General features: G+C 40.8%; 1 protein-coding gene across 2 annotated transcripts; it reads left to right on the plus strand.

Annotated features, from left to right (window-relative positions):
- The first annotated feature begins 2008 nt into the window (after window positions 1-2008).
- On the plus strand, window positions 2009-9850 carry LOC104916166 (E3 ubiquitin-protein ligase TRIM39-like). 2 transcript variants are annotated; one of them, XM_010727156.4, is made up of 10 exons: window positions 2010-2164; window positions 3005-3108; window positions 3791-3913; window positions 4661-4699; window positions 5430-5456; window positions 6622-6642; window positions 7293-7346; window positions 7725-7745; window positions 8236-8262; window positions 8984-9850. In XM_010727156.4, the coding sequence occupies exons 2-10, from the start codon at window positions 3033-3035 to the stop codon at window positions 9535-9537; spliced, it is 942 nt and encodes a 313-aa protein (XP_010725458.1). In that variant the 5' UTR covers window positions 2010-2164; window positions 3005-3032; the 3' UTR covers window positions 9538-9850. The 2 variants fall into 2 exon arrangements, with proteins under 2 accessions (XP_010725459.1, XP_010725458.1); XM_010727157.4 differs by lacking the exon at window positions 8984-9850 and having other exon boundaries at window positions 2009-2164; window positions 8036-8262.
- Window positions 9851-10228: the final 378 nt, after the last annotated feature.

The following is a 10228-nucleotide window of genomic DNA, read 5'->3' on the forward strand; positions in this document are numbered from 1 at the left end:
ACTCCTGTCCAATACTGTCTCCTCACTGTCTCCTCTATGTCTTAACTGCCATAGGAGGGAAGTATCCTTGTATTGCAATTAGATGCAAAGGGTACTTTGGTGTTACAGAAAGGAAGACTTGGATGTCCACTGCCTGTGATCAACATTGAGCCTTATTTCAGAATTAAAAATTGTATTTCAGCTATTTCCCATTAGGAAGGGACTCCACATCTTAAGTCTATAGATCAAAGAGAGTGAACTCTGAACAGTGGAACTGAAATGAAGATTGAGACATTAAAGATTAACTCACGGTGTAGCTCTGCCTGAAGGTCAGCTGCTGTTTTACTGTAATACCAGTACTTTCTTGTCAAGGTGCATTGTAAACTGAGACTTTTTGTCCTTGGGTCTTGGCAGATATCACTGAAAAAACTTGGTTTGAAGTGGGGGTGACTTTGAAGGAGATCATGCCTTCGAATACAGATGTTCTTGGATTTTCACTGGACTTACCTCTTAATATTACCTCTCACGACTGTTTCTTCCTTGAAATATAAAGCAGCAAGTGCTGCATACGTGGGTTGGCAGTGACAGGACGAAGGAGAATGGCTTTAATGGTTTTAAATGGTTTTAAGACAGGGGAGATTTAAGTTAGATATTAGGAGGAAGTTTTTCACTCAGAGTGGTGAGGCACTGGAACAGGTTGCCCAAGGAGGTTGTGGATGCCCCATCCCTGGGGGCATTCAAGGCCAGGCTGGATGTGGCTCTGGGTCAGCCTGGTCTGCTGGTTGGCAGCCCTGCCAAGGCAGGGGGTTGAAACCGGATGAGCATCGTGGTCCTTTTCAACCCAGTCCATTCTATGATTCTATGAAGTATTTTTAGCTGCCTTAGAAACAAAACTGAATTTTCTTCAAGAAAGTGAAGAGAAGAAGGAGGAAGAAGAATGCTGTCCTTGGTGGAGGAGAGCCATGTTAGCGAGTACTCAAAAGTAATATAACATACATGAATCCATGGTGCCCGACAGGCTGCATCCACCAGTTCTGAGGGAGCTGGCTGATGTCATTGAAAGACCACTCCCAGTTATCTTTGGAAGCTCATAGCAGTTTGGAGAGAAGGAAGAGAGCAAAAATCAACTGCAACTTCAAGAAAGGCAGAAGGAAGACTCAGGTAACTACAGGCCAAACAGTTTCATCAGTCCCTGGGAAGGAGCTGGAGAAACCCCTCCAAACAAAACAAGAACGTAATTGAGTACAGTCAGCATGGCTCTGTGAAGGGCAAATCATGCCTTATTAATCTGAAAGATTTCTACAATGAGGAAACAACCTCAGTAGATGGTAAGAAAGCAGAGGAAGCTGTTCACCTGCTCTTGGTGATAGGTTTTTGATACTGTCTCCTGTAATATCCTTGTAGAGATACTGAGTGGAACGTTCAATGAAATGGAAATCAGTTGAACAGCCAGGCTGCGTTGGATTTTCATGCCAATATAAAGGAGAGAGGATGACTTTAGTGTGGAGCAGGTTGATCCTAAAGGACTGCGGCCACTGGAAAGGACCCACGCTGTGGGGAAAGGTCCCACAGCAGGGAAAAGTGTGAGGAAGAAGGAGCAGAAGATAATAATTTACAGGCTCATTCCCTGTGTCCTGTGCAACTCAGTGGGGTTGGGAATAAAAGGGTGAAAATGAGCCCAGGAAGGGCAGCAGAAGTAAGAAAAGTGTTGGTTCAATTTTGTCTTTGGTTTTCACCACTCGTATCTATTTTAATTTGCAATAAATTGAATTTTCACCAGAGTGAATCTGCTTTACCTGTTGTGATAACTGGTAACTGACCTCCTTGCCTTTATCTCAATTTATGATCTTTTTCATCTTATTCTCTGTGTCTTGTTGAGGAGGGGGAGTGAAAACAGCTGGGTGGGCATCTGACATCTGGACAAGACACCAAACTGGGAAGAATGTCTTTTACATCAGAATTGTCTGGTTGCCATTTAGATACACCTGGAAAGGCAAGTGGGAAACTCATGAAGCTCAGGAGGAAGAACGAAATCCTACCAATGGGGAAGAACAGTCACGGATGCCAGCACCACCTTCTTTCATGTGATTCATAATTGCCTTTCTTTTTATGCCATGCGCTGTTTATATTTAACTGTGCAGTCAGAGTTCCAGTTGAATTTATGAGTTCACCGATTTCTGTACAGGTAAATTCTCATATATCCATTTCTATGTATATATTTTTAATTTCCTTCTGATCTATAACTTCAAATTGTATGTATTTCCATTTGTTGGCTTCTGTGGATTAGACTCGTATTTTTAAAATAGTTATATTTGGTTTAAAGATGGGATTCATCTGTCTAAATGACTCTACCTGTGGTTCAGCTGACATTTGGGATGCTTGGCCTTTATCTTGAGACCAGGTGCTAAATTCTTTCAGCTGAGGAGAGGCACGTAGTAACTGTACTGTTACTCCAAAATGTGGCAAATGTCGCATGAATGTCTGGCAGCCCTGTGTAAAAGTCACAAGACGGGGGTGGGGGGTGGGGATACTATGGAAAAAGGCTCATTGGATGAGATGAAGACAAGAAATGAATATATTAATTATTGTTACTACTGGTACCAGCTCAGTATAGGGGAGATTAATGTAGTTTATTGGTAATTGATAGAAGACCAGAGAAAAGTGAACTAAAGCAAACTAAAACCACCTTCCTCCCATCCACCCACTCCTACCTCATCCCCTCAAGCAGCACAGGGGAATAGGGCTTATGGTGGGCAAAGCATTTAGAGGAAAAAGCCAAGAGAGCTGACCAAAGGTTTGTCACGTACCGTGGGACATTGTGCTCAGCAATAAAAGCTCAAAGGAGGAAAGTGAAAGAGTTGATGGTTACAGAGAAATAAACATGCACTGAGAAGGTGTCAGCTACTCAGGTGCAAACATAACCCACCCTGTCAGCAGGAAAGATCAACCAATAGTATAGAATCAGTGACTGTGTTTTGTCGTGTGGTTTTGTTTTTGCCACTGCTTCCTCTGAATTATCTTTCAGGTCAGATTTAAAGGCATTGCAAGAAACAATGTGGCAGGTGAACAGTCTTGAGATGAGCTGTTGTTTCTTCTGTGTTATGCTTCTGCTCCAGATCACTCCTGCAGGTAAATGCCTCCTCTCTGTAACATCTGAGAGCTTCTCATAAGTAAGTAAATAAATAAGTAAATAAATTTTAAAAAGCAGCGCAGCCTTTTGCATTCCTGTATTCAGACACTAGGGGGTGCTCTCCAGTTCTGGTAATAGTTCATGGCTTTCGGCTTCTTCATTTCCTTCTCCTGGAAATGAAGAGTTCAACCCCCCTCTTCTTTTCACTCTACCTTTAGCTGTTTAATTCATTCCAGCTCCACCTCTCGTAATTGTAGTAACAACAGTTTTATTTTTGTGTAGCAGAGCAAAAGAAAACACAAATCCAAATAAAGGATTGGATAAGTTCCTATAAACAAAATCTATCAAATGCTACTGTGGACAAACGTGACTCGGGAGGTCTGTGGATCACTCAGTGCTGGAAGACAGGAGAGAACAGTATGGGAATATAATAATCTCCTTGCTCTGCTCTTATCTCCATGTGGAGTCATCCTACACTGTCCACACTGGGAGGCTGAATTTGGTTGCCTAAACCATTTAATGCCATGTGAGGTCCTCTCCTTTTCTGCAGAAGGACGTGGGAGCCCTGTGGGTTTTGACTAAATCCTACTTTAAAATCACAACTGAATACTTCGATGTAGGCTTCTAAATTCAGGAGTCTAACTTTTTCTTTTTTCTTTTTTTTTCTTTTTTTTCTGCTAGAAACCCTTGATGTATCCAAATCTATTGAAGATAACCACAACCTCCTCATAGGTGTCACTGCTTTAGTCTCCATTCTCCTTCTCATCGTCATCATCATTGTGTTCTACTATTGCTGCTGTTCAGGTACAGGCATTTTCTCCCAACATCTGCAGCTTGTATGTGCTCCTACAGCATAACTCCAAGTTCTGCTGTCCTCATTCCATCCTTATTTACATGGCATCCTGGTGACAATGCTGGGTTAGAGTGAAGCACCTCGACCATACCTTGCCAAAGTGTGAGGAGTAACTGCAGAATCGATTATCATTCTTCCCAATCCTTCAATTATCACTGTTGGGTACATCTAATCTATGTAGTCCATGCCATAAAACCTGTCTCTGATCTTGGCATTAATGGTCTTCTCTGAGGTGCTGACCTTCACCGTAAGGTTATACATGTTTTTGCAGGATTGGAGAAGGCAACAGTTTGACTGTTCTCATATGTTGTTGTTCCCATGAGACTCAGAAAAAAAAAAAAAAAAAAAAGAAAGAAAGAAAAAAAAGAACAAAAAGCTAATTTCTCAGTATATTCATTGTACATGCTTACAGGTCACTCTTCCCTCTGCACCAAAGTGTGCCTGTTATTTTTTTATGGCTTCATCTTCCTGATGAGAGGGAAAAGGAACAAGAAGAGAGTACAACTAGATTGATTTCCATTCAGTAGCACCTCCTTCTTGATTTGTTTGAATCAAGCTGTCCAGACACTAGATGATCCCAAAACTTCAAGACATCAATATTTTATAGAAAGTTTAACATTTAAGCTTTCACATCTACTGTGGAGTTTTCATGCTCTCTCTCTCTTTTCTTTTTTTTTTTTTCTTTTTCTTTTTTTCAGTTAATCATTCAAAGGATCCTGAAAGAGATTCTGAAAAAGGTAAAGTGTAGATTAGAGTAGAGTAAATGTTGATGATTACAGATGTCTTCGTTAGTGCTTGATTGTGTATCTGTTTGGAGTGTGCATTTCAGAGATGCTAAGGTATATATGGGATCATGGGATGTGACCCAAATGTGATTCCCAGATGATGTAAGGAATGAATCAAATTGAGAGTATGAGAGACTTTGCAAGTTTTGAGGTGCGTGCCTTGCTGTAACTTCAGACTGAAATGCAGTGTCATCACCAATATCCAAGACTCATTTGCAGAAATACAAGCATGAATGTCATTTCAGGTGTCATAAGACACTGTTTGTCTTCCAAGCAGATCTGTGCACCCCTAGCACACGCTAAGTCTCTACATATCTTTGTAAGGGAAAGTGAATCTAGGCCCACACATCCATTTTCCATCAAAGGGCAACTCAAGGAGACAGCTCTTCTCTCCCAAGGCAGATCAAAAGAAAAGGGGAAGAGGGAAGATGGATTCTGGGAGCTTTAGTTGGTAGTAAGTTGAATTTGAATGAATGGTCTGCCTTAGCAGTCAAAAAGGGCTGAACCCTGTGGGTTCCTTCCAGCTCAGGATATTCTATGATTCTATTAATTACTCCTGGAGCTGAGAATCCATCCTGAGTGATCAACTGAAATAAGAACATTAAATTTTTCAACTAATATTTTTTGTTTGGATGGACATAGGAACAAGAACACTAACCTCTGTTCTTTATTTCCTCTTTAGGGTTACTCATTCCTGAAAATTCTGAAGGTAAGAGTTATGGTGTACAAAGTAGTAAAAAACGAATATCTATGCCATATTCAACCTCTAAAGCAGGATCTCAGAAGTTTGTAAGATTGCATGTGTCTTCCATTTAAGTTAATACTGGCAAGAGTCTCCACGGCTCTGTCATCTACTGGATCTGCTGTGAGAGCAGCACCATTCTAAAGGTGGTTAAAGAGTGATTTTTATCAGCTGCCTCTATTCTCAAGCAGTCACAAAGGAATTTTAGTAAAAGCACTTTTTTCTTTTTTCTTTTTTCTTTTTTTTTTCTATTTTTCTTTTTTCTTTTTTCTTTTTTCTTTTTTCTTCTTTCTTTTTTTCTTCTTTCTTCTTTCTTTTTTCTTCTTTTTTTCCTTTTTTTTTTTTTTCCTTTTTCTTTTTTCCTTTTTCTTTTTTTCTATTTCCTTTTTTCTCTTTCCTCTTCTCTTTTTTTCCTTTTCCTTCCTTTCCTTTCTTCCTTTCTTCCTTCCTTCCTTCCTTCCTTCCTTCCTTCCTTCTTTCCTTCCTTCCTTCCTTCCTTCCTTCCTTCCTTCCTTCCTTTCTTCCTTCCTTCCTTCCTTCCTTCCTTCCTTCCTTCCTTCCTTCCTTCCTTCCTTCCTTCCTTTCTTCCTTCCTTCCTTCCTTCCTTCCTTCCTTCCTTCTTCCTTCCTTCCTTCCTTCCTTCCTTCCTTCCTTCCTTCCTTCCTTCCTTCCTTCCTTCCTTCCTTCCTTCCTTCCTTCCTTCCTTCCTTCCTTCCTTCCTTCCTTCCTTCCTTCCTTCCTTCCTTCCTTCCTTCCTTCCTTCCTTCCTTCCTTCCTTCCTTCCTTCCTTCCTTCCTTCCTCCTTCCCTCCTTCCCTCCTTCCCTCCTTCCCTCCTTCCTTTTCTTCCCTCCTTCCCTCCTTCCTTTTCTTTCCTTCTTTCCCCCTTTCCTTCTTTCTCCCTTTCTCCATTTCTTCCCTTTTTCCTTTCTTTTTTTTTTTTTCCTGAAAGATTATTAGAAAAACCACAAGAGCTGTTTGGATCTGTTCTCTGTTTGGCCATTTAAAGTATCGTTTTGCAGCCCAAGATCCCTTGGAGGAAGGCATGGGTTCAAACTGGTAGATTGTATTACCAGAAATACTTTGTAACCCAGGGGTTATGCACTGACTGAAAGTGCTTTTGATCTTTTGCAGGAAAAACCCCTGCAGAAGAAGGTAAGTTTGTACAATCTCTGTGCAGAGTAGGTGCTAACAAAATAATGTATAGTTACTGTTTCTAATATCGACACTTCGCAGCTCAGAATGATGTTGGAGGGGCAAAAAGGAATCTAGTACAGCACCTGGTCAGACAAGCGTACCAACTAGCCAGACTTTGTCATCCTTTCTTTCTGAGATTCCTCCCAAGTCCACCTCAACAACTCCTTTCTACCTTCTAGCATTTCCCTAAGTATCCTGCACTAAATTTTGCCCAAAATCTCTTTAAAGCTTCCCATGAGAAGCTTTAAGCTACTCCTCCTTCTCCCCAGTCCTAGAATAATTTTACTCTCTTGTGGGATCCATGAAAATCTTTTTTTCCCCCTTTCTGAACAGTGAAGTCCTGGTTATAAAGGACTGCAAAGGACATTTGTTTCAAAGTCTTGTGGCTAAGCAGGTATTCCTTGCAGCCCATGGCTCTAAGGCACTAAGGGACATAGTTTAGTGATGAAACAGATTCGTGGTTGGACTTGATGATTTTGAAAGTCTTTTCCAGCCTAAATGGACAAATAATTCTACGATTCTATCGTTCAAATAATTAACCCTGAAAGTTGAACATTACATGTGTTTTTTTTTGTTTTGTTTTGTTATTGTTGTTTGCTTTTGTTTAGTTTCACCTTCAGAAGAAACCATTATCTCAGCTTCAGAAAAAGTTGATAAGACAGGTAAGTGAATCTATCCCCCACCTATTAGTCTTAAAGGAGCTTGCATAAGTGGTAAAAATTAAACAAAAAACAAATGCAACGTAATCAGTTCCATTGCGACACACTCTTATTCCTTCTGACCCTAAAATGCACTCTACTGACTTGCTTCTGATCCCTGCTGCTTGCTGTTTTCCAGGCTGGCTGATGTTCTTGTCTCGTTTAATTTCTATTTTTCCCTCTTGGATGGCAGTTTAACTCCGAGATTTTTGTCCTAACCTTATATCTTCAAAAGACTACTTGCATCTCAATCAGCTATGTGTCTTCTTTTTCCTTAATAGAAATGCTGAGATCTTAAAAAATGTTTCAATTTAATTTAATGTGATTTATATTCTTTTGCAGAATCCGTAAGGAGAAGAATTGGTAAGCTTTTCCGACCTTTGATTTGATTTTTTCTCTGCAAGTAAACCACAGAAAAAGGGAGATTTTTGCAGTCAGGAGGTCCCAGACTATTCTCATAGCACTTCAGTGGGAAGGATTTTGAAGGTTATCATCTGTGATACGAAGTGAAATTATGGTGGAAAATAACTTAAAAACTGCAGCAGAACATGTAGTTAGGAGGTTGATGTGCGTCCTGTTCATATGAGCAGTTGAACTGTGTTCTGTGCCAGTCCTTTATATAATTTTTGATTGACAACCACATAATCTTGCAGACGACAAGGATGCTGAAGGCTCAGTTGGCTTGTCTGTGTATTAAGCTCTTGTGGAACGTATGGAGCAACTCAAGAGTGAGCACTGCCACCAGCTGTGGAGATGCCCACTCTAATCTGGAAGATCATTATTTTCCATTATGCAAATCATCGCCTTCTGAGCTGATCTGACTTACTCACTATTTTCATGTCTTTATCTGCAGAATACCTGGAGAAACTCGTCTTTTGGGGTGAGAGCTCTTGAACTTGTTGGGAAGTGGGAGAATCCTGGGTAATGTTCTCACTCTGACAACTGTATGTTGCATGTGGAACAAGACCCAAGAATGAGTTGTCTCATTTGCTCAAAGTTTTGCTTCTTAAGAAATCTGCTGTGCACTAGTAACAATGCACAGGGTGCATTCGTAGCAGTGTGAATGCACCTTTTGCACATCCCAGAGTGCCACACATGCACACTTGAGTGTCTTCATTGGTGACAAACCTGCAGTACAAGCCACAGATTTATTCCCTTCTGAACTTAAGATCCTGTGCGACAACGACAAGTGTGTTCAGCCTGATAATTACCTTAATGATGGATCAAACAGAAAACGTGGTATCTTTGTGACAAAGACTGCTGATTTCATTTCTATAGATTTCCACCCATTTCCTCCCTTCAATCCCACTTTCTTGTCATTGCCATTACACTAGTGGTAACTGTCACCAGTGAAATCTTTGCCCTGCTGCAATGCACGTCTCTCTTCCCTGTATCAGCATGTCAGATACAGACAGTGTAGAGGGACTAAAAGTTGCCTCCACTGCACTTGTTTTTATTCATTGTGTAGGAGCTAAGGAAATAAGAATACAGTTGGTTGGGTTCTATTTTTTGCTTTTGGGGTGACGATTCAGATTGCCTGATTGACTATTATCCAGAGGAGGAAGAGCTAGTAAGATTATTTCTGCTTTTTTTTTTTTCAGAAAAAAATTCTGTAACCTTAGATGCTGACACAGCTCACCCTAGACTGGAAGTCTTCAATGAAGGAAAGAGTGTAAAGGATACAGGGACTATTAGAGATGTGGCCATGAATAGCAAAAGGTTCGACTCCCACATCTTCATCTTGGCAACTGAGGGTTTCAACACTGGCAAGCACTATTGGGAAGTGGATGTGGGAAAGAAAAATAACTGGGAACTGGGAGTAGCTTCTGAAGCTGTGACTAGGAAAGGGACAGTGATTCTCTGCCCCAGAAATGGCTTTTGGGTCATGGCACTGTCTGATGGGATAGAATACTGGGCCTGCACTGACCCTTGGACGCGTTTGAATGTAAGGTCGAAACCACAAAAGATTGGGATACTACTGGACATCTCAGCTGGGCAGCTATCATTCTATGATCCCCAAGGTCAAATGACTCTCTATACTTTCAACATTGCTGAGAGTGATAAGAAAGGGAAGTTCTTTCCCTTTTTTTCCTTGGGTAGCAGCGCTGGAAAGAAAGACCCTGAGCCAATAACGTTGTGTTCTTATGGTGAGTAGTCAGTGAAATCTGCTGTAGGCATTAACACACGTATCTTCATGGAGAAAACTATCTTGCTGCCTTGCCTCATTCTCCTTGTATCCTCATGCCACTGCTGATTTGCACAGACCTTGGAACAGATTATGTGTCCCTTCATTTGCCTACAGAGTGCCTCCATCACTTTAGGACTTGTCAAGGTGAATCTTTATTGGGACTCTTGGGCTCATCACTACACATTGGAACTGCATCGTCATGTAGGTATTAACCTGTCAAACAATGATCTCCATTTTTGCTTTTAATGTGAAGAATAAAATCAGTATTTTCCCAGACTGATTTACTGGTGTTTGTTCTTTCCATAGCTTTCTTTCTACACAGCCTCACAGCAGGCCTTTTCTAAAGACTCCTTGGGTTATGTCCTAGAGTGGGGTGCGTCATGCACAAAAACATGATTTGAAAGCTTTCCTAGAAAAAGTAATATTCTTCATGTGATTTCATCACTGTATCTCCAGTAAGGATAACGTGGTGGATTCCTGGAGAGGATGTTCTTTTAGCACAAGAACAAAGGGAAATCCCTTAGTATAATATTTTGGGAAAGGGTTCTGTAGATCTCTCTATTCTTGTATCACCACTCTTCCTATGACCTAGCCTTGTATGTTCCTAAGTGAAACATCTAGCTTTCAAAGGAATGCATGTCAGCCACTGTCCTTGCAT

Source organism: Meleagris gallopavo, chromosome 33 (assembly GCF_905368555.1).
Source record: "Meleagris gallopavo chromosome 33, MGAL_WU_HG_1.1, whole genome shotgun sequence".
Taxonomy (NCBI): Eukaryota; Metazoa; Chordata; class Aves; order Galliformes; family Phasianidae; genus Meleagris; species Meleagris gallopavo.

Coding starts and splice junctions, on each gene's coding strand:
- LOC104916166 (XM_010727156.4), top strand. CDS start 3,033: ATGTGGCAGGTGAACAGTCTTGAGATGAGCTGTTGTTTCTTCTGTGTT. Junction 7,746..8,235: donor ATCCGTAAGGAGAAGAATTG/GTAAGCTTTTCC, acceptor CTTTATCTGCAG/AATACCTGGAGAAACTCGTC. Junction 8,263..8,983: donor GGAGAAACTCGTCTTTTGGG/GTGAGAGCTCTT, acceptor TTTTTTTTTCAG/AAAAAAATTCTGTAACCTTA.